Raw genomic sequence first — 25,386 nt, forward strand, 5'->3', positions numbered from 1 at the left:
TTTTTACGACAATGGCAGTTGAACTATCGGCAAGAAAACACAGACACAGACACAGACACAGACACAGACACAGACACAGACACAGACACAGACACAGACACGGACACAGACACAGACACAGACACAGACACAGACACAGACACAGATAAGACTAAGATTATTGTTATTTATATAAGCTATCACTGGATGTATAGTAGCTCTCACTACACTTTACATCAGTAGGACGGGATCTCTGATAGTGAGATTTCTCAAGTGGCTGCACGTTCAATGTCATTCAAATCTTACACTATCTTGACTACAGGGTGATTATATCCATATAACAATTGTGCTATACATCAACAATGAAAGTTAAACACTATAAAGTCTGACTGAGTTCTTGTTGAAAATGTACTTAATTCTAGAATGAATAGATTTAGGAGCACTTTCAATACACAGTATCAATAAGCATCATTAACACAAGTAACATTTCTAGTTAACGAGTTGGCATATCTTATGGTCAATACTAGATACTCGTGCCAACTGTCTCTGAGGAGATGTCTTCAAGTGTGTGCAACACAATGTATCAAGCAAGGTAACTACGGCAATGGGTTAAGATGAAAGTTTAAGCTGACAAGCTTGGACATATTTAGTTCCACAAGTTTCCGTTTCTGATGCGAAATATACGACATAAAGTGCCAGTGTCTCTTTTAACCAGATATTTTGTTGCAATGATTCCCCAACTCTGAATGTAAAAAGAACTTCATCTTCCATACAATGCAACGACACGTATGTATAGGCCTGAAAGATTAACCATTTTTATTGCTTAATTTTGATAAAAGTTGAAAATTACTACAGTGCAAAATCTATATATGGTTGAAAATTATTGAATGATTACAAAACATGACGCACAATTTGGATTGCCGTATTAAAGTTGAACATACAGCTGGGTAAATTTGTGAGGATTAATTACAGTATAAGTTTATGGCGGTATCTTGGCACGTTCATTCGTAGTATAACAGTTCACGTTGTCTTGTCACACGATCACTCATCTATAGCGATACTTACTAACACGTCATCAACAACACCGTACCTAGCAGTGCATCCGGCTGTGAACAATATATCTCCGATTACAGATCCCTTTCTCGTCATCGAATATATACCTCTCTCAATTTAAATATAAACATCGCAGTTTTATTTCTGGAATCCTTGCGATTCATGATAGAAAGAACGAGTGAAGGTTATCTTATTTAGAAATGTATTCGTGTACATACGTAAAGATTCGATGATCAATGCAAGTTGTGCGTTGTGTTCTTTCCGTTATAAACACATACATCAACCGAAATCAATTTTCGACAACCACAAGGATTTTATATTTGGTGTAAAATTACATTCTTGCTAAGTAAGGTGTTTACACTTACAATGCAATTGCTTGTTATATCAAGAATGATGAGGGGTACTCAATTTTCAGCACTTTTAAAACTGTTCGTACCTTGCACTATTTCGTGTCACAGTTATGAGCAATATTGCGAAAGCTGTCTCAAATACCGTGACATACACAGTAAAAGAAGCTCCACAGGTGCTGTATTCTTGAAATTGTACACGTTGAATAAAGTGAAAATGCTCACACCAATCACAGCCAAGTGTATGTGCACAAATCATTGATATCTATGTGCTAGTCCGAAATTCAACAATTCCACTTCCCTCTTGATTGTACTCGCTGTATAACTGGAATGTAAAGACGTTCATACTACAGCTATCGTCATGAATGTTAGAAAATTGAATATGTTCTACGAAGATATAGCAAAATGTCAACAAAACTCGAGAGAGAACAGAATCAAGATCACGAGTAGCTGTAAATTTCACTTGATCTTTTTTTTTATCAAGGTGTGCTTTCACCTGATTTCATCGTGGAATCTGAAAATTTCATGAAATACGTGCATTATTTCTATTAGTGATCCCCACGTTTGTTGAGATACCTTTTTATAACTGGTACATCATTTTGTGAATTTGGTAAGGGAATCTGTGAACTGCAGCAGAACAGGTAAATGTTAGGAAAATATGACATAACTGTGTAGGTGGTTTAACCAACTGCTTATCCTTAAAATGTACTCGTTAATTTGCTAATTGTGAAAAGTTATAATCTCCGCAAATTGCTTTTGATTTATGAAATTGTAAGCTTACATTATGAGAGAAAGAGTACAGAATAATTAATAAGCCTGTACAAGAAATTATGACGTCAACTTGTTACAAATCGATACTTTTTATTTTGCTGCGAATAATACCATCAATTACGTATAATATCAACTTTAAAGAATGAATTAAGAAAACATCGGAACGCTTGTTTTTATTACACCACGCATTTCCTTCAGACAAGAAGCCTACATTTCAAGCATGTCCAGAATATCATTCGCTGTCGGTCTTTTCGTCGGATCCGGCTCGGTACACACTTCCACTACTTTCCGCAACTATTGGAGGAAACAGAACATAATGACAGATTTGAAGCCACTTACTTATATGACGTCATTGGCACAACAGGAAAAACCTAAACCTTTTAATTTTCTAAATTTTCAAGCTCTATAAAAACTACACCGGAATAGGTCTGACCTGTATTTCAAAAACGATCAATCAAGTTCCACATGCAGTATTGTATAAGAAAAGAAAAGAGTGAACGAAATGAAATAAACCTAACGAAAACATAGCGATTACTTAACTTTAATACGTGTTTCCCTGGATAAAATAAATAGTTGTAGGCGTTATGTGTTGTGCTTTGTTGATTTCGGCTAACAATGTTCCTGATGACTGATACTACTATGTCCTATCCATCAAGCATTGAGAACACTTTAAATTCAGTCAACATGCAAGAAGGCGTCTGATTGAGACTGCAGTTTTCATAAGGTATACTGTCAGACATTGATAACACACCTTTCGTGTGAAGTGATAATTGTGTTTTCAGCTTTGGGTGTCGTTAATATTACTATTCCTAACTATGTGTTTACGTTTTACGTCAAAATCCGTTTCCTTGCAGAATGACAAGTACTATGTACACAGTTTTATTACTTCATTGTCTACAAAAAGTGTTAGACGAACAGTCTACTTAGTAATTAGAAACGGATACTTTCTACAAGCATTGTTGTCTCGATCACGGCAACCCACTTTTCGACTGTGGGCGTGTATACAAAGCGACGAATTCAAAATGAATGTTAGCACCCACTTTGCTCCTAACTATCATGTTTTATAATGAGCTGCATTGCTCTATTGCTAAAATAGAATGGCCCTGTTTACCATTGCTTTGGTTCGTGGAAACAAATTAGTAATACTAGTACTTGGCAACACGCTGATCATGTTGTTTTCAGATAACGTATACCGCGTATAGATTATCCAAAATCCATACAAAGATGTGCAGAATAGCAACACAATCTCGTAAATGATCGAGTAAAGTCACTTCTTCAACATGATTGCAAATAACACTATTGATTTTTGCTGTCAGTCCCTGTATGTTTACCACAGGGGAAATCATGTCAAGAGGTTGTCAATACCTCGCATTGGTTTCACATACTAATAACATATGACTGACTAAACTCGTATCGCCATTCTGTTCAGTTGTTGACAGACACATGCAACAAGTGTATTACAATGTACATAAATCACCCTCTGCAAGAAACAGACACAAGCAGCAATTGAATCCATTCTGACTTTTGTTCCTGCACAGTTTGCTTTCTAATGCTGTATTGTGACAAGGTTGGGGCTAACGTGATACAAAATAGTTAACGTAGCTTTGCTGGCTTCGTAAATGAATACACCTGTATAGTAAACCTCGGTTATCAACATGCTCTCTGTCTACTATTGCGTCTTTTATAAATACTGTTTTGATTCGCACTATACCGTCGGAAAATCAATACGGACATCTTTAATCGTTGATACACTGGAGTAGAGATTGTTATTTTCACCAACTAACAAAGTCATTGCACTCATATAACCTAACCTAGTACATCACTGTTATATATTCCCAACCCAACTGTTTGCATATTTGACCAAAAAACACATGTCAAAATTCCACCAGTAAGCTAACTGTGCGTGTAGCGTATGAACAAGAAAGTGGCTATGTCATTGGGTATAAATGTGACAATATATATAGCACAATACAAAGTTCTATTCCAACAAAATACCTGAAACCTTTTTGTTAGTAGTAAGTTCTACTGATAATCAGGGGGGGGGGCGTATTCATATCACAATATTTTTTTAATCATAAGTTTAAAGTTAATCGAGCCACTGTGATAAAAAAAATAGATCGTTGGAAGACTCAACCACGTATTATTAATATTATACTTGTGGGGATTGGAGTAGATATCTCTATGTTGCTTCTATTACTTAGATATATAACACGTTATAAAATATTGAACATATACCCCTAACACTTTTATATTACACCTCACACATTGAAAAAGAAATTAACGTAGCCCTAGGTTGATGACTGATTTAGATTGGGTAGGAGGTGAGACTACTCTTTGAATAATCAAAACTCCGTCAATAACGACATGTTTTGACTTCTCACCTTCTCAAGCATTATCTTTTCATCTTCAGTGAGGGTCAATTGCCTTTCTGTAACATCATAGCCATCTGAAACAAAGCGAGGAAAGGACACGTTATGGTTTGAATGAAATGTGCACGTTACTGACAATGTGTCTTCACTCTAATTAATATATACAATTTATGTTATTAATATAAGTAATTAAATTGTCACGCTTCAATATTTATGAAAATGTGAACCACTGGTCTTATTGATTGTGTCACTTAAAAGTCAGTAGTTTTATCCTCAAACTTTACTGCTCGTTGTTGTCAATATTCGATCGCACTAAATCCAACCATCATCTCATTTTATCGCTTCAGGCTTTCCTTACCAAGGTTACCCCAACCTAGGTTATTCCCCCCCCCTCAAAAAAATAAAGAAAAAACAACAACAAATGTAACGATACCAATTGTATCGGTAAATGTTAAGGGTATTTTAAGATTTGAATAGTAATGCTTTGTAACGTGTCTAAATGTAGTTGACTTTAATATACAGGTTACAAGCAGTTCAAAGGTGTAAGTCATATGATCTACCAAAATGTGATGAATAATTTTGGTTAAATATTAGTCATCAAATTTGAAATGGTTTTACTTGCCACATTTCTGTGATTATTATAGTTACTGTGCTGTAACTAAAATACGCTAAAAATTGTCAAATTTACCCAAAGTCCAATTCGTTATATATCCAATTGTGTGTGTTTTCCTACTGGCGGTATACAGGATGCAGTCCAGTGCTTATTTTATGCTGACAGTCTTACTGATAAGATAAATGCTATCACGACTGATTGACGTTGATCTTAATAGAGCCGATAGCTATAAGATTACATGTAATTGGGTACACTTCTTTTTAAGTGCTTACAAATTAGATTGTCAAATTTCTAATTATTGATTTTGCCCAAATCTTTCATTTGAGCCTACGGAGGAGCATGAACATGACCTGATGACAGTTTGAAGTCTCATGAATGTCATGAATGTAGTGATCAATATATTCGTGTGGGTGTGTGTGTGTGTGTGTGTGTGCGTTCGTGCGTGTGCGTGTTTATGTGTGTACATGCGTATGTATGTATGTATGTATGTATGTATGTATGTATGTATGTATGTATGTATGTATTTACGTACGTACGTATGTATGTGTGTGTGTGCACGTGTGAATTCTGTGCAAGCTTTAATATTATATAGGAATGTATCTGTCTATGTCTTGTAAAACTCATTAATCAGATGGGTACGTACACATGCACAGACAGACAGACAGGCACACACACACACACACACACACACACACACACACACACACACACACACGCATGCATGCATGCATGCATGCAAAAACTATACATCTAATTAAATTATTCATAACAATTCTAGTTGATTAGTAGTTAGATGATTGATTATTCTTTTGCATTCTCTATTAATTCTATTATGAAGCAAATATTTCCGTCAAACGTGCCATTACCTTTGTCAATATCACATTTCTCACCTATTTCCCTGTAAAACAAATGGTACACATTATTATATACACAGCACAGCTAGGATGTGGATAAGTAACAACTTGTAGTCAGGGCCAACTAAAATGAATACACGTGTTGTGTTAATAAAGCAGCCTAGATTCATAGAGTGGATATTCACAAATAACATTACCTATCCTTTATTTTATATACTTCGTATCGTATATGCTGTTCAGTAAACTGGTGAAAAAGCAATCGATTTCACAATCCCACCATAGAAGAATGGTTGATTGGATTGCATTGTGGGGCGAAACGTACAGGATACGTTATTTCTAAGAGTAATAGAAAGTGTGGGGGCAAAACGATGAAGAAGAACAGACAGGGTTGAAAGCGTTTAGAAAATATTCATTGGAGTAAAGAAATACCACTCTTGGTTGTTCCTTTTGTGATGACGTCATAACAGCATAACGGTGGTAGAACTAGAAGTAGTTCGATAAATATCAAAGCTGTACTAACTACAAGTGAAACGTGTTTTTTTTAAAAGTCTTTTAGATTTTGTTAGATATAATGCCGTACGCGTACACTGTGAACAGTATTGGATTATATGTGGCTAAATGCATTTATTTAGGATATATAGGATATGTTACAATGAATCTAATCAATTTGATTTTGGGCTCTTCTCCCACCAATCAATGCCCTTGATTTGATCACGTGTTCAACCTGTTGCTTTAGATCTACCCATTATAACATGTAAAATGCCTAATTACTGGTATTTTAAGTGAGTGTATTGTTGGTTGGTTGGTTGGTTGGTTGGTTGGTTGGTTGGCTGGCTGATGAAAAAATAATGTTCCAGTTACAGCTGGTGCAGCTTTAATTTGAGTCGAGAAAAAGTGTTTTAAGTTGTTACCTCTTTAATGATGCCATAACAGCATTTTGGAATTGCAGCATTCCCTCGGTCTCTTTCTCCATATCTTTCAAACGTGCTTGTTTTTCATCATCCAAATCAACGTCCTATCAACAAAAACGTAAAAGATTGGGAGATTAATTACTGTAGAAACTATGCTATGTTGAAAATTATATAATTAATAAGTCATTACAAAACCTGGTAAGAATTAAGAACACTGATGCCTTCATACAAGGCACTCCTGATGTGTGTCCTACATTCCATTTTGTAATCCAGACAAGATGAAGGCGACAACAAGCAACATGAGAGCACAGACCACTGAGAGAATGTTGGAGTTAGATGGGGAAAAAACCTTCCAAATTATATAGTGATAGGGCTTTTAGTGTATATGGACCAAAACTGTGCAATCACCTTCCATCTAATCTTCGGTTGATAGAGAAATTCGAATTATTCGCGGGAATTCTTAAAACGTTCATATTTCACCAATGGTATTGTTGAAGTGGTTGTGTCTTAATTTTTATGGGTTTCTAATGTCTCCTGTATTATTATTTTTTTTAATCAAACTGTTATGATTTTATGATGTGATGTGTTTATCAGTTTTTTGTGTATTTTTTCTCTCTCTGAATCATGTTTTTAAAATTTGTTATGTGCAGACCGTTGAGACACGTGTTGTGTAATGGTTTAAACAATAATTTTTTTTATTATTATTATCATCATTATTCACTCAAAGGTTTATGATTGACTAATGAATCTTTATAGGCTATGCTGAAAAACCCCAAACATTAACCTTTAACCATGAATGAAACTGTCAGTATTTCTTGTTAACCATTTCTATGAAACTGTCCCCATTGTCAACTGTTACCTGTAAAGACATGTGCTTCCATGCCTAAGGCCGTATACATATGTGATTGTAACTTTGTTACATGTTAATGGATTTCAAACTGAATCTTTGGGGAAATTATTTGACCGAGATGTGTGGGATGGGATTAATTTCTATTTTGAATTTTGTTATTGACATGACGATGGGTAAGAATACTGGGTTAGTAACAAGGCTGTAGATTACAAAGTTGATTTTCTGGGGAAAAACCTAAAAGCTGGTCGAATTCGAAGTATAACGTCGTTATAGTAAAGGTTCTCGTCGATTTACTGTGTTAGCAGAACACTTTTGGGTAACCAATCAATTAGTTTGTCTAAGGCGCAAAGGCCGGTTTGCCCAAAAGTGTCCTATTCAAAACAGTAAATGACCTCTCACCCATACTATAACTATCGGTTATCATATGTTGGTATATTGTTTTCAGGTGTCACAAACGTTGTTAATTAAGTATCTGCACATGTAGTTGCTGCTGGTGTAATCAAGTTGTAAGACTACACATCAGAACGTCGCTGAATAAGGCTAAAGGAAGATGGCATTGCCTAGCCGCGACTACTATGCAAACCCCTTCTATGGGATACATCTTACATCAATGCCATTTGCAAAGGTTTTGTGGCAAGGAGCGAAAATAGTGTATATTGAAGTCTGATCTTACTTCATGTATACAAGATATATCTAACAGTTGAGAAATAAAAAGGACAGAACAAACATTATTTGGACAGTACAGTACTGAGGCCAACAAAATCAGAAGACTTCATCGAGAAGCACGTAATACTAGGCTTTGAAATTTAGAAAGGGTGTCATAGGTGCTTCATTAATATTCTGACACCTTTCCTGTGTAGAACAAGAGTCGTTAATATCGACAGTTATAGTTTATTGGACGGATTCTTAATATCAAAGCAGTACAGCATGAATTACTTCCATCGAAATTCGATACGGTGTCTTCCTATAATCCTAAAGGTCACCCTTTCTGAAATATTTAATAGAAATGTACTTGCAATGCAATTAAGTTTGGGTTAATTTCCTTACTTATATATAGTTATTACTTGAATAAGGAACATTATAAAGTAAGAATTAATTTCTATAAAAAATATTTAACATCTTTGAAGCGGCACTTGTTGCAAGTGGAACTTTAAAAAAAAATGATTTGTTAGATATACTGACTTACTCATAATATCGTACAGGCAGAACAGTTTGGAATCACCTATGTGTATATGTATTTGTACAGCTGCACACATAATATGGTACAGTAACAAGAAATAATCAAATTGATTTTTGTGGGTTCGCATCCACAAATCAGCACCCCTAGTGCGATCATGATCTACTTCTAGATACAATCGACCTCTAACAATGTCTAATTATTCGTATTTTTATATTTTTGTCAGAATAGATTACTGATTGTCTGATCTAATTACAGCTAGTGAAGCTCTGAGGACCTAGACCCTGCTTCTAGATTTTATTACTCACGGCTTTTTAAAAATCATGCCGTATATTCAATATTGAACGTTTTCATACACAGTACACGTCTACTATTGCATGCTGGATTTCTCGTGAGTACTTTATTTTGTCATATAATTTCACAACAATCTTTTGAAATGTCTTCTGAATGCATATTTAATAAGTTAATATTATAGAAAAGTCTTCAAAATGGAACCAGGTATTAACATAGTCATATTGATAAGAGATTAGACATTTCTGAAGAAGGCTTTTCGAGAACTGGTTGTGCCTTCAGGCTCCCCTTCTGCACGTACTGCTTTATAGAATTTCAGATCACATTCAGGTGATAGGTGTTATTCTATGTATACTCTCTACTTTATAGGTCTCTCTCTCTCTCTCTCTCTCTCTCTCTTTCTCTCTCTCTCTCTCTCACACACACACACACACACACACACACACACACACACACACACACACATATATATATATATATATATATATATATATATATATATATATATATATATATATATATATATATATATATATATATATATATATATATATATATATATATATATAATGAGTGAATTTGAAAATAAAATGGACCAGGTCTATTTTTTGATAGCGAAAATGCTATGATTCTATATTACGGAGTAAAACATGAAGTCAAAATACAGTAACTATATAAAAGGTTGCTGTCTCCATTTGATTTCTCCTGACCCAGTAACATTTAGAAAGAGTAATTTGTTTCAAACGTCTGTTTCTAAATATTCCTACAAGGACGCTCTTTACGAGTTATCACTTCATCGTTTGACAATACTTATTATCCGTTTCCAAGGCCGTATATTTCTCGATTTAGGCCTAAAAAATTGTTTGGTACGGTTACCTGACCTAGGTTATCACTGCCGACTCTAAACCTTTTTTACGTATCAGAGAAAAACAAATAAAATCGCGAAAATTGTCAAATCTCGCGAAAAAAAGTGGATGCGGAACTGACATAAATTAAAAAGATAATATAAAATTCTTCCTCCAATCTACAATGGCTGTACATCTGATGGGAAGAAACCAATAACACAGAGACCATATGGAAAACATAATTGCCTGAATTAGACACTCACACATGAAATTTTTTTCTAAATCTACCTACCCCACCTACTCTAAAATTGAGTGTAATTGGAACCACACAGTTTTTTGTAGGCCTTATTCGTGTTTCGCAAACAGCGTCAAAGCCACAATACCCACATGAAATCTATATTCTCCAGATAAATCTACTGTTTTTTTTTCTATTTGTAGGTACTCTTAGTAGAGCTGAACTTGAGTCAACACAGCACTCGGTATGTTTTAGTGCAAGCGAAATATTCATGGTTGGGTCACCTAGTATATAATTGTTTCTCACCTAGTTACCTAACCCAAATAGCACGACACGTCAATTGGCTATTCTACTTTGTGCTGAGACAGTATTTAGATACATTTGGCATTGCCAATTTGAAAAATCCGATGACATGATATCTATACTATCAATTAAAAGTTGAATATATTTTTTCAATGATGGAACACTCTGTTATACATTATTTCTATACTTAATATCCCCAAGGACACCAACAATGATAAATTCATTGTTCTTTTAGTTTATCACACATATTGAACTTTGTAAAGGTTCACCACCTCTGCTCATTAAAGTCTGAAGTAAACAGGATATGTAAATTATAGCTAATTCCCCCAATTAATCTTTCGTAGCCCTTCAATCCTTGGGTACTGGAATCCCCTAAGTCAATTGACGTAACCAATGCGACATAAGGTACTTGTGTCCTTAGTCAATTAAGAAAGGTCGATATGTAACATTGAAAGTAATGAGAATTTGATCAAATGTGATTTTTTTGCAAAACACATTTATTATACTCATAGAAATTGGAAAGAAAATATGGGGTCGCCACGCTTGTTTTTTTCGGGGGTTTGTTTTTTAGAAATGCTGAAAGCACAACATGCACTCGTGAAATTATTTAATGCAAATTATGAAAATTAAAATGTTTTCTTTATATTTCAATACAAATATAATTTGAATGTGTATTTTCCACATTAATAGTTTTGCACTTCGTCCAATCTCTTTCCTATGTAGGAAAAGTGGTATTTCAACTTAAAACTAAGTTTTAAAGATGTCTAGGGTATTTACCATAAGCCTGATCAAATGATCTAATTCCAAAAATGTTACTGAAATATCTCTAGTCTTGTAGTGTTAGTTTTTTGACTATGTGGCAAGATGTAGACATTATCATGTACTTCTTGAAAACAGAACAGAAATTTGTTGGATGCCACATTTGTTTTTGCGCTTATCAATGAATTGTGTATCAGCTCTGTCATCATATGTGGACTATTTTGTACTCTCTCAATCTCACCATGTGGAGCGCCATACCACTGTAAATCAATGTTACAGTAAAGTTAGTAATAACTCATGCACTTTTATCTATGGCTATTGTGGCAAATATTATGTCACACTCACTGTATTCGGGAGTCTGCATAAAAGAATGGTCCAGTTGAACACATTCACTAGCTTGGTTGGAGGTTGCCTATTGCTTTATCTTTAAACTTTTAACTTTTCCTGTCTCACACTCTCTTGCTTTGTTTTAAAAAGAATACTATTTTACGAGCAGACGACATTTCGAAGAATGTAGTACAAAATCTCTATGGCAGTGTAAGTCGATGTACAGCATACAACATTCACCGCGACTATTGGGCTCCACATGACTGGCACTTGCTTTTTAATTCACTTAATATTTTAATAATCTTCTAGCCAAACTTCACCAAGGTTGTCTTAAAATTAACAGGTATATATCATTAAGGGTGTCAGCTTTCAAAACATCGATTAACGAATATTTCAATCAATTTGAGCCTCCGCCTTACAAGACTTAGTATCGCTATTGGTCATGCATATTGGCATTGTTCAAATTAACAACAACAACAACAACAACAACAACAACCCCACCCCCCACCCCCCGCCGGGATCTTACTACCTGTTAGTAGCCCATGGAATTATGATCAAGATGTCACACTTTCAACAGAGTGAATACAGAAACTACTACACTGTTATTCACTCTTTTTCGATATTTCATTCAATCATATTTTTATTTGATTTTCAACCGAAAATATCAAGATTGGCAGTTATTTTTGTGAAGGTAGTCGAGTTAGATTAAATTTACCTACACGGCTATTTTACCGAGTTTCCCAACCAACATTAGAGTAATCAGTATAAATATTGGATACTATGCAAGCTTTACCTTATTTTCCCGTGTTACCATGGTTACCAAACTTTAGCAACAACAGTTGGAGAATGAAACTATACATGGAGAATTAAGCTATAGATGAAGTCAATATTTTCCCCCTACATACCTGTGCATACACATTGTAGGTTGGGTTATAAGTCTGCTTCTTCAGCTCCAAAGACTCACTACTTTCATCTTCAACAGCTAAATAAACGTTGTCAACTCTTGCATCAACCATATTCGTAGTATTACTGAAAAGGAAATTGTAATTTAGATATATAAAGCGCCTGACAGAGCCACGGTGCTGCTCTATTTCCAGCCAGCACAATTTGTTATAAAATGTAGACACAAACAAACAAATAAACAATGCGGTTGTCCGATTTTCTAAACCTAATGCGATTTTTTTGAAGTGAATATGCAAATAATATCATTAATATTCATTGAAAGACTACCTAGTGCATTATTCATATATGAAATTGTATTATGTATGCAATTTTTAGTACGCTTTGTTGCCTTTAGTCACATGCCTATAGCAATATACAGTAATACATATGAAATAATCAGCCACAGAACACAGAGGAAAGATATATGCAATATCTAGGCTATTAATTTTTCAAATTGTCAGGTGAAATTCTTGATTATAGACTGCCTAACCATTAATAATGCAAATTACTCATACATCATGCTAGTTCCTGAGTAATCTGATTAAAATCCGATGTAGATGTTGGCTAGTCATTCATTGCTATTTTACCTTCGTTATTTTGCCTGAATTGACCTTCGTGGTATAGTTGAAACATTTAGAACATTGTCAGCTACATGTGCTTATGCACACGGAGAACGTGATTTTGTAGTGTCCGTGTCCGTTTGTAGTTTCATTCGATCCTAATGTAAGGTCGCTTTTGATTGGCTACCGGCACGGGCTAGCTAGAACGGCGTGGGCATGGGCGCCAGTTCAGATGTAGAGGAGGCGATCAGGATAAAAACGTAAACATGTATCAATTCAGGCAAAATAACAAAGATAAAATAGCAATGAACGATTAGCCGACATCTACATCGGATTTTAATCAGATTGGTTCCTGGGTGACAATCGGTAAATTTCATTGATTATGCAAATTATAAATGTAAGCAACACCACTCATATCAATGCCACATTTTGAGAAAGTATCACATACATATCTTAGCTACATATCATATCACGATATATCCCTTCATTTGTAAATATCTTTAATTATGCAAAGTAGGGAGATATATGCAAGTCGTATTTAGTATATCCTTGGGCATATGTGCATATGACATCACCAAGATATCCTCCATGTGAGATAGAATCCTAAACTACCATATTTGGCAGAGTACGGTATATCTCTAAATTGATTTAAGCAATTGACTCAATGGAATTACAAGTTACATCAACAAGGTTTATAGGATACATGTATTTTTAACTAAAGTGTGTAACAAATCACGTTAAACTTGAAGCGTAAACTTGAAGCATATACATTCTTAAGATATTACCTAATTATCTAAAATTATTATTTATGCAAATATCTCATCACTATCTATGTAATTTTTACCAAAGCTTAATCAGTTTTTACGAATTTCATATAGGTGTGTAAACTGTGTATTAAGTTTCATTAGAATTGACGCAGTCGTTTCAGAGATATGGTGTCCACACAGATAGACAGACAAACAGACAGACAGACAGACAGACAGACAGACAGACAGACAGACAGACAGACAGACACACACACACACACACACACACACACACACACACACACACACACACACACACACAAACGTACAACATTATCCTTCCTTACACACTGTGGGAACTATTGAACATATTGCTACTTTAAAAAATCCGACATGGTATTTACAAATGAGGTTTTGTGCGACAGGACAATTTTCATAGGCATATCCATTCGACGGCCATCTGAAAACATATAATATCGATGCACGTCTTTTCAAAACCACAAACGATAAGACATTCATGCGCATATATATATATATTCATTTTGTAATATTATAATATTATTGTAACCGTTCTGAAGTATACAAATAGAAAGAGTAGGCGCTCATTTGAAGGTCTCGTGTAAACAAGGAAATGTATGCTAATTAGGTTAAAGTAATACTAGTTGCCTAGCAACGCTGGTGCTGTATTGTTTCAATCTGACAACATCACTGAGCATTCGAAGGTACATTTGTTATTTTGAGGAAATTTAGAATACAGATTTCCTCCTTCGCATCAACCTGTATTCGGGAAATAGCCGATAAAATGCTGCTATTTTTTCTCAAAAAGGAGTGTTCTTTTTATTTATTGATGATGTAAAGAAATGTACATGGTGACATCGAAGCAATCGCATTTATTCCGAGTGTTATTTGGATGTTTTCTCCATGTCAAGATATCTGCGGTGGACATGACATCCAGCGAAAAACAAACCCTTCATAACACCAAGTAATCCAATCCAATAATCGTAATCGACAAGCTGGTATTCAATGCGATATCCAATGAACGCATTGTTAAGGTGATTCATAGCAACGATGTGCGGTGTACGGTGATCAGGTTTCGCTTCTGTCATCAGATAAATAGACACGAGGACTGTTCGTTGTAATATGACGCGTTTCTTGCATTTCCAACTTGATAATCACGTAATAATTCTAAACTAAGGCTTCCCAGTGTACAATTAATTACCTTACCTTGTTCACGGTTTACTTCAGATGTAGTCTCTTTCTTATCTCGGTAGATACTCAGAGGCTGAAGGAACCTGTTCCAAAATGGCCGACTAAGCTTACTGTAGGTGACGTCAAGTCGCTTATCAAAATGCAAGCGTGTTGATGCCAACGTCGGTTGATGACTGTAGTTATATCTTTTTACTGAATTGCATTATTGAATTATTGATTCAGAGATACGAAACAAGCCTGCAGTGTGATGTATCGAAAGATGAAATCTAGACAAATACGGCGTATTCACTGTTTAATACTGTAACAATAGAACGCTGTCATAATACTCCGTAACAATGCCTTTATGGAGTTGACCGGCTATATACATATATGATTAACATAATCAAACATCGTGAGCTTAAAGCTTCATTGAATAATGAAAAACGTGCAGATTGTTAAAATTTAATGAAATTATTAACACACTGGCACAATATTATGGTGTTCGTAAAATTACGCGATAAGGGTCATCATCAGTCAGACAAACATATTTAAACAATAACGCCTCTTCTGGGAGTGGTTATTGTCATAAATATGTCAGGTTGAAATATTTTAGCGAGAAGGACTGTACATTATAAATATAGTGGCTGATATGCTGGTTTTTGTGTATTTCTTACGAAACAGATTATGTATGTATGTATGTATGTATGTATGTATGTATGTATGTATGTATGTATGTATGTATGTATGTATGTATGTATGTATGTATGTATGTATGTATGTATGTATGTAACTCGGTGAGTATCAATCTGCTAAGAAAGTGTTCTATACCGCAGTGGCAGAGCGGAATAGTTTTGGTAGTACTGGAACTCTTTCTTGGTTGTAACTCGTAGTTCCACGCATAGTGCGATCATCAGACAACTGGTTTCTACTCTCTGGGTGTGCTGTTTATATAGAGTGCAGACAATAGAAATATCATCACTATTGTCTGTGTTGGTGGGTTGGTGCTGTGTGTGTGGAGTTGTTTGTTGTTATTGTGTGAGTTATTGGGTGCGGACCAGTAGGTCTATGTATGGATGTATGTATGTATGTATGTATGTATGTATGTATGTATGTATGTATGTATGTGTGTGTGTATGTATGTATGTATGTATGTATGTATGTATGAATGTATGTATGTATAGGTGTATGTATGTATGTATGTATGTATGTATGTATGTATGTATGTATGTATGTATGTATGTATGTATGTATGTATGTATAGGTGTATGTATGTATAGGTGTATGTATGTATGTATGTATGTATGGATGTATGTATGTATGTATGTATGTATGTATGTATGTATGTATGTATGTATGTATGTATGTATGTATAACAGTGATATATAACAAATCAGTTACATATCACTGTTACATACACACATACATACATACATACATACATACATACATACATACATACATACATACATACATACATACATACATACATACATAGGTGTATGTATGTATGTATGTATGTATGTATGTATGTATGTATGTATGTATGTATGTATGTATGTGTTTGTGTGTTTGTGAATGTATGTGTGTGTGTGTGTGTGTGTGTGTGTGTGTGTCCAAAATGGAAACAGATTAGTTAATTATGAAAGTAACGATAATCCATAATTCCAAGGCACTACATGTTATTATGACGTTCAATATAAACAGGTGTACCGACAGCCTTACAGCATTATAAACCTGATGTCATTATTCGATATGATGTTAATCGATTGTCACCTATAAATCAATGTACATTGTTTTCTAAATATAGATATTGGTATGAAAACATTCTCCTATAGATTACGAGGAGTAGATTAAAGAACAGAGGAGGAGCATGATCGTGACTTTTATATTTCCAATATAAAGACAGCACGAAAGTGCTAATTATACAAGTGAGTTATTATGTAGAGTAATATATATGCAACGGTTTAGAATTTAGATCATCAACTGACATACTAACAAAAGCCGACGACCTTTGATGAGAGAATTGTCTTACTGACTAATAATTCATGGCATCATTAGTATTTCCACAACATTTGGCGAAATCCATGGTCATGTGGTACATGTTGCATGATATTCTGAGCTAACAATGGAACGTATATTCTCCAATGGTAAATGTGGTTAATTGTGCACGTCTAATATCTAACAAAAGGGGGATATACATAAATGACATTGATCAAATTAGGTGTATTCTGAGCAACAGTTGATAAGGTCTAACCGTATTGGTCGATCACATTTATTATGCAAATTATTGATGACATATGCGAGCTACACCAATCGGCATAATGAGTTATGGTATCCAACATGTTATGAAATTCTTAGCTTTCAACGATGATTAATCCTGTAATTAGTACATGGCTATAATTATGCAAATTAGTCAGATCACAAGTTATGCAAATTAATCAGATCCCATATCTATCTGTAGGACATATCTGCCAAGATGTCATCACTATATCCACCATGTTAGCTAAAAGTTTGAATTACCATACATGATTATATCCCATAATTATAACATATCATTAATTATGCGAATGTATCAAAAAATCTAGCTATTTACCTAATTGATGATTTTAAGAACGTACTTACAAAATTATATGAAAAGAAAGAAAGAAAGAAAGAAAGAAAGGGCATGCACACACACACATACATACATACATACATACACACACACATACATACATACATACATACATACATACATACGCACGCACGCGCGCACACACACACACACACACATACATACATACATACATACATACATACATACATACATACATACATACATACATACATATATGCATGCATGCATTCCCCCAAATTAGTTGTTTTTGGTTTTTGAAGTATATTCATAAGTGACCCGTGTGAAAACTCACCATGGAAATTTGATTTGCAAAACAGAACGACAGTTGTCATTATTATCCACTTAAAAGACCAGATGGTCAAATAAATTAAATAAAATTATCTATCATTGGCCTCGCCGAGTTTTATAGTGACAATTTTGAGTATCTACTTTGTTTTTGAATTATATTGACGTGGTTGGGTGTCTACATCTACATCACCGTATACATATCACTGTTAGAGTAATTTTGACCCTAACAGATTGTGTGATGTACATGGTATAAACGAACTACCTTGATTTGTGTACGTAGTATTCGAAATATATATCAAGTACAATATATGTACATCACGTTTGTACATCAGCTGTCATATGCTGCATACGTACAATCAACAGACATTGCTGCATTTTATCATCTGACTCAACAACAATTTCCTTCATGTACTACTGTATATAATTTTTAAACACGTACCTCATAAGATATCTTTATATTAAAATCGAGAAAATGAACACATACGCTGGGAAAGATAATTTTATTGGTAACACTCGAAAAGCACGGTCCATGACAGAAAACCAAAAAAGAGTATTTATCGAACTTAGAAGTGTTAATAAAGTTATCCTTTTTATCTGTGTCAAGCTTTCTTCAGGGAATTGGACTATAACTAGATCTACCATAACATATCGAGAAGACTGCATTTGACCAAGAAGGTTTGGCACATCCTGTCCAGTTAGAGTGTTGATTGACATGCTCTAGGTGAGCACGCACAGTCTCTGATCCTCGCAATTTGCTTTTCCACCGGACCACTACGACACTTCAGTTCAATTGATACCATTTCGTAAGAAACTGCGGTTGCACACGTGCACATTTGATTTCCACTTCGGGTGTAGTCGTCGTCGTCGGTACTAATAGGGTTGTGATAGGAGTTGCATGTACACAGACAACCTATGGTAGGTACCCTTACGGGTTTACAACCACGGCGCCGAATTGCAAGAAACGTCGGACGAAGAGTACATGAGTTCACATTCTTGTACGTACCTGATGCATTGTATCGACGTGTAAAAATATCTGGTGCTTTTCCATTATTACTTCGTTTCCGTGTATCGATGCCGTTCCACGAGCTATCGTGTAATGCTGGGTGGCCATCCCAGGCTCCTTTCCTCCCCCGAGTGTCCCCGTTATTGACTTGGTTTCCCACACGTCCATCGTATTCGCTTTCTTTAAACCAAATATCTTCCTCGCCGACAAGTTGACCATCATTGTCTTCCATTGCTTGTATATCGCCATTGGGTTCATGTGGAGTAACTTCCAAATTTGCCAAACTGTTGAACACATACAAAGATGGCGAAATCGGTAATGCCCCGTCATCACTGCCTGGATCCTGAGGTCCCTTTCGATTGCTTTCCACTATATTATATGCACCACTGCTTGTTCCCATCACACACACTAAGACCCATATCACAATCCAAACGTTCTTGTCCATTTTCTGCAACAGTTCCTAAAAAATAATAACAGTATGGATTGTTAGACAACGAAATGAAAACTATATTCATTATATACATAATATATTGTGACAGTGGAATTGGTTATATAACTAGACGGTGGAATATAACATATATGTAATATATACCTGACGCTTATAATGTGGAAAATGTGCATGTAGGCCTACCGCACCAAAACTTGTATTCTAGACCACGTCTCCTGCGATCGCAATCAGAACATGTTAACTTCTTCCGGTAAGGAAAAGGGAATATAGGATTGGTTAAGCCGACTATTGAATCAACCCACCACTGCACTGTCGGCGATGGAAGGTACCATTTAAATGACAGATTATTGAAGCTCCTGTTTTGCTTAGTTGTAGTTCGCTGTACTTTCCTTACGAACATGAGAGACGCAAACAGACAGACAAACAGACAGACAGACAGACAGACAGACAGACAGACAGACAGACAGACAGACAGACAGACAGACAGACTAAGATTATGTAGACACGTATGGTGAAATCGACTAGTAGCGTACAACAGAAACTATTATTTTCAAACTATTTAATCTTAGATTGAAAACTATTGACTACAACTTTCTACTATATTGACAAAGTATATATATATATGATAGACTACTATGATAATATATTCTTTTCATATTCTTTTCGCTATGAATGGAAAGATTTATCAATCGATAACAAAATATACAGAAAAGGGATACTATCGCGAGGAAATTTTGACCACGAAAGTATCTCAATCACCAGTTTATATCGCGTTCATCGAAGTAAGCTTCATAATAAGACGCATGCCCTTAATAATGTTACTTTCATTTGAAAACCCCATCACCGGTGATGCATTCTAATTTATATAAGCCCTAGGCCAATTTATCCTGACTTTACTTCGCTTTCCTCATCATTCTTTATAAATGATTTAAACGTAATGCTCAGTTGGTTTCTTTTATACTTCATGTATTAATTTGGTATCAATTGTTCAGAACAAACTTCGCGAATACTTAGTTCCGTATTCTTTGATCACTCATATGTGTACTGCTGTCTCCAATAACTCCAAAATATCAAATATGAACAGCTTGTATATTGGTTATAATGTTAACTAAACTACCGTGAGAGTAATTACTGATATATTTTGAAAGATAGCCCAGCGTCCATTATAATGTTGATCACATTTGTAATGTGATATCGAGGAAACATTCTCGTTTTGCTTCTGTTGGGGTTCAGATTATTTCTGTAACACTAAACTTGTTGAATGAATTATGCATGTATGTGTAACCTGAGCTCCGAATCATTACATTCGTTAAACTAATGAAGCATAGAAAATTAGACATGAGAGGAAATACGTTTACTCCACCGAGCTTAAAATTAAGAGAAACACTAACAATAAATAATTCTTTTTATGTTCTCTCTGTCGACGGTTGTAAATGTAAATACGTGCATATTGAACATTGTTGAATCAGTAAAACACGTGTATATTGAATCCCCCAATTCATGGGCAATTATCGAGACGTACATGAAGGTTTTCTCACAAAGTTGCAATGAAAGATAATCAAAGAATGTAATTCCCGGAATTATAGTCACTCTTGTATTATCCATTTGACATATGCAGCGGTAATTAAACAAGATGCGTGTATTAAGTTCGTGTACTCAAGTCACACAATATACTGTAATGATATACATTGTAAATTCTATGGACGGTGACGGTGAGTACTTGACTTGGCAACGGGTACAGGTGTTCCAAGCAAGCACAAACACAAAAATTCAAAAAGTACGGGTCAAAACATGTCTACATTCAACCAGAAAATGGCGGTCAAAATTCTCGGAAAAAATTGAAAACTGGCAACTTCGAACGTACGTTACCCCCCCCCCCCCAAAAAAAAAAATGTTGGAAATTTGGCAACTTGGAAAGTACGTTGTCCAAAATATAGGATCAAAAGTCGTATGTGCATTCAAAGAGGAGTCAAACCTCTACATGAGTCGAACAGGGGGACTCAAACCGCTATACATATGTTGCGTTTCTTTATTATAAATGTATATTCACATGTCTATCTACCCTCACTATGTGAGTACCCCCACGGGGAGGGTACCGTCTTTGCAACTAGTGTTGGTTTCGGTCTTCTCTTGCATATGCTTTCGTTTCCATACATTTGTATAACCATGTTACTGTAACCGAATCACAGATGTTTACACAAACGTGCATCGAGGCATTTATGCATACAATTGGTTTCGGGCAATGGAAACAAATGAAGTACAGTCCGTGTTATCTTTCCGAACAGAATACATTTGTGAAAACCTTTCAATGTTCATCCATCGATGCATACAGCAATATATACACACAGGCAATGATTTAGGCATGAATCCTTGAATCTGCGTAGTAGCACACCTGCATACAAAGCGATCGGCAATTTGTTGATGAGTATAGAAAGACGGGGCAATTTGGTCACAATAAATCTGTATTTCGCAGACTTAAAAGTATTCAAGATCATTTAAGCCTTTGCGGGATGGGATTGCAATTCTGATCAAAGATATCCCTTGCAGGTCTGTAAAATGAATCGATGGTGGTCTCACACTCTATTAAAACTGAAAGAATATTTCTGCTTTGGTTGGTTCAAAACTAGCAAACGATAATAAAGCCTGTGAGGTTTGGTAATACCAAGGAAGTGTACTTCATAGGGGGCGGAATGGTCACAAGAAAACGCCTACAATGTCCCTTTATTAATAATCACAAATAATGTACTATTCGCTCACAGGCTAACGATACATATGTTGTCTATAGGAAGTGGAAATGTTGCAATTGGTTTTTGAGTCTTTGTTTGGTGTTAGCCAATTGAAGAGTCTTTAAAGGTATGTGGGGTTTTTTTAGAAAAGACGAATAAGATAGTCCATTATATAGAAAGAGGGGATTTGGATAGTTGACAAAATAACCTCTAGCGTAGACGTTGAAGATTTCACACTTTGAATCTTCTACCTTCAATAACATTTCTGTGAACAACGACTGCTGAAACTGTATATATCAACTGTTTGGTGGTCGCCATTGTTGTGATGCTCCTCCTACCTACACCTGTAAAAGTCTTCCCTCCTTACAGAATAGAACTTGAACACAGACAACACGGTGTAGTAAGCCGGTTTTATTCAAAGAGTGGGTATTTTTCTGAATTCTTACCGAATTGATGGTATTTCTAATGAATTCACACCCGTACTTAAAAGTGATCAGAAGAATTTTCAGACTAGTTTAACTTTAAATACGCAATACAAACGATGTAAGGTTAAACCTATAAGGCCTGGAGTACGTTGTCATTTACTCCCAAATGTAAGCAGTAATTGAAATAGCGTACATGTAACTGTAGGGGATACATATATCCGAAGCAGTGAAATGTTCAAAACAAATAGTAGTCTGACGACCCATTTAGTAAAATAACTATATGTTCCACAGTGACTAACCTACTAGCAAGCAGAAATACCTATATATGCATGGACGATGACATCTTGGCAAAATAACAAATTGTGTGACAATAGTCGAACACGGGTGACGACGATGCAACCGAGATATCTTTGTTTGTTGTGAACAAACAGTTAAATAGTTTTCTTAAAATACAAGTATCAAAGTAAATCAAAAAGAAAGAAAAAGGTGAACTTTTTACCTTAAATGTTCAATGTCTGTCTTCAGCTCAGCCTAGCATTCTCCGATGACAAGTATTATAGATCGCAGGTGTTTACTTAATACGCTGTTACTTACATAAAGTTCTCAACGAACTACGTTTTATTGGCCTGTATGCTCAATATATGAATTGTTAATGATTGGCAGGCACACGACGTATGTACACTTTCACGAAAACATCACTGATTCATAGAGGCTGGGACCTCTACACAAAGGTTTACCTTTGGGCGTTGTTGATATGTAGGTGAAAATAATCTACATTTACCTTAGGTACGAGTGCCTTTGCCAACATAATATCAAGAAGTGACTTCACGTATACGGCTTCCGATTTCATACACTCAGTCAATGAAAATGGCACAATTATGTGTGCACGGATAAAGTACACTGTACCATACTTTACAACTGATATCTAATTTATACACGCCTTTATATATTTTTTCAGTTTTAAAATTCCTACTGAAATACTGAATCTTGACTATAGAATTGCGACGTAATTACTGTCTGACAGTAGCTGTATGTGTATATAGCCAACGTTGTAAAAGGTACACTTAGGGTAGTGAATGTGTGATTGTATATTCAGGTATAGGCGGGTACAGGAGCCACACAGACGTGATAATAGACGTGATTGACAATGCAGCCACCAATAATCAACCATTAAACACGCACTGATTAAGGTACGTGAAAACCCTGAAGTCGCACAACTAAAATGCATTTTTGATTTGCAAAGGCAAGATATATCAACAGTTTATTAATGAAAATCAATGAAGAACTCTCCGACACGTATTTCTGAAAAAAGTTCACAATAATATCGTCTATTTTTCATTCACCTCTACTTACATTTTTAGTGCAGTAACTCATACATACATACATACATACATACATACATACATACATACATACATACATACATACATACATACATACATACATACATACATACATGCTATTCTCGTGGCATAATAATGGTAAAATAACTAGAGTGCTATTTACACTGAGTATGAGAGCGTCGACTACTTTGAAGGCAAACCATGGGTATTAATTGTATTTTAGTTCACGCAAACCCTGATAACCCTAAGGGAATCAACTAAAACTACTATCATAGTTGCATTAAGAGGAAATTGAAAGGAACTGAGAAAGCAGACTTGCTATTAATCAACCATCTATGTAACTACACGGCTGAAAGTAATATCCATCGACATCAGCACTTGATCACATCAAGCCAACAGGAAGAATCTGACATCAATCAACGTATCGACTTCAATTTCATCGCTATCATAATACTGCATACATGTTTCGAAGGAAGAGAATATGATGTTCCAGTCTATAAGATATATATATATATATATATATATATATATATATATATATATATATATATATATATATATATATATATATATATATATATATATATATATATATATATATATATATATATATATATATATAGTTTTGATAGTTCTGGAACTCTTTCTTGGTTGTAACTCGGAGTTTCACGCATAGTGCGATCATCAGAAAATTATCGCACTATGCGTGAAACTCCGAGTTACAACCAAGAAAGAGTTCCAGAACTATCAAAACTATTGCGCTCTGCCACTGCGGTATAGAGCACTGTCTTAGCAGATTGATACTCACCGAGTTACATCATCAACAAAACTAAGCTACTTGAATACATTGTTCTATTTAAAACAAAGGCAGGGTTAACGAAAGAGATACTATAGAAAAATGCTCGTTCAAGAAATGTGTATATGATATACTTGCTATAAATACAGTTGTCTTTGAAAGTCAATCAGGACACACTTGCACATATTACAGGGTAATTGGGAATTAGCTTGGCGTTTCTCACTTGTGGGACATGACATTTCGTACACAATCAGATAACTTCAACTGCAAAAATAAACAATTCTAGAGGTGTCATGCACAGTCGGGGATGTAGATGCAGATAAGTAATCATGCTGCTTATCAGTAGGAAAGTAAACAGTTGAAACCATAAAAATAATCAAGTCCATGTGTAATCATTTCCACAATGGCCTGTTTCTACTGTACTCTAATAGAAAACATTGCTTATCACTTTTTAATGTGATTAGGCAAGGGATCATGGTGTGGGGGTAGCGTCTCTGTTAATTGTTAGTCTGGAATGAAGATGTGTCTATCTTTATGCAAAAAAAACGTCATGTGTCGTGAGTGAAACACCAAGGTAATCCAGACTGCACAGTAACTCGCTGTTAACATGATTATATGGT

The 25,386-nt window shown here is 35.2% G+C and overlaps 1 protein-coding gene across 1 annotated transcript; it reads right to left on the bottom strand.

Moving 5' to 3' along the window:
- Positions 1-871: 871 nt before the first annotated feature.
- On the bottom strand, positions 872-15,448 carry LOC144434504 (uncharacterized). Its single transcript, XM_078122962.1, has 6 exons — positions 15,157-15,448; positions 12,590-12,713; positions 6,898-7,001; positions 5,999-6,030; positions 4,532-4,596; positions 872-2,444 (listed from the first exon to the last, which is right to left on the bottom strand). The coding sequence occupies exons 2-6, from the start codon at positions 12,698-12,700 to the stop codon at positions 2,358-2,360; spliced, it is 399 nt and encodes a 132-aa protein (XP_077979088.1). The 5' UTR covers positions 12,701-12,713; positions 15,157-15,448; the 3' UTR covers positions 872-2,357.
- Between the last annotated feature and the right edge of the window lie 9,938 nt (positions 15,449-25,386).

The sequence above is a fragment of the Glandiceps talaboti genome, chromosome 4, assembly GCF_964340395.1.
Source record: "Glandiceps talaboti chromosome 4, keGlaTala1.1, whole genome shotgun sequence".
Lineage (NCBI taxonomy): Eukaryota > Metazoa > Hemichordata > Enteropneusta > Spengelidae > Glandiceps > Glandiceps talaboti.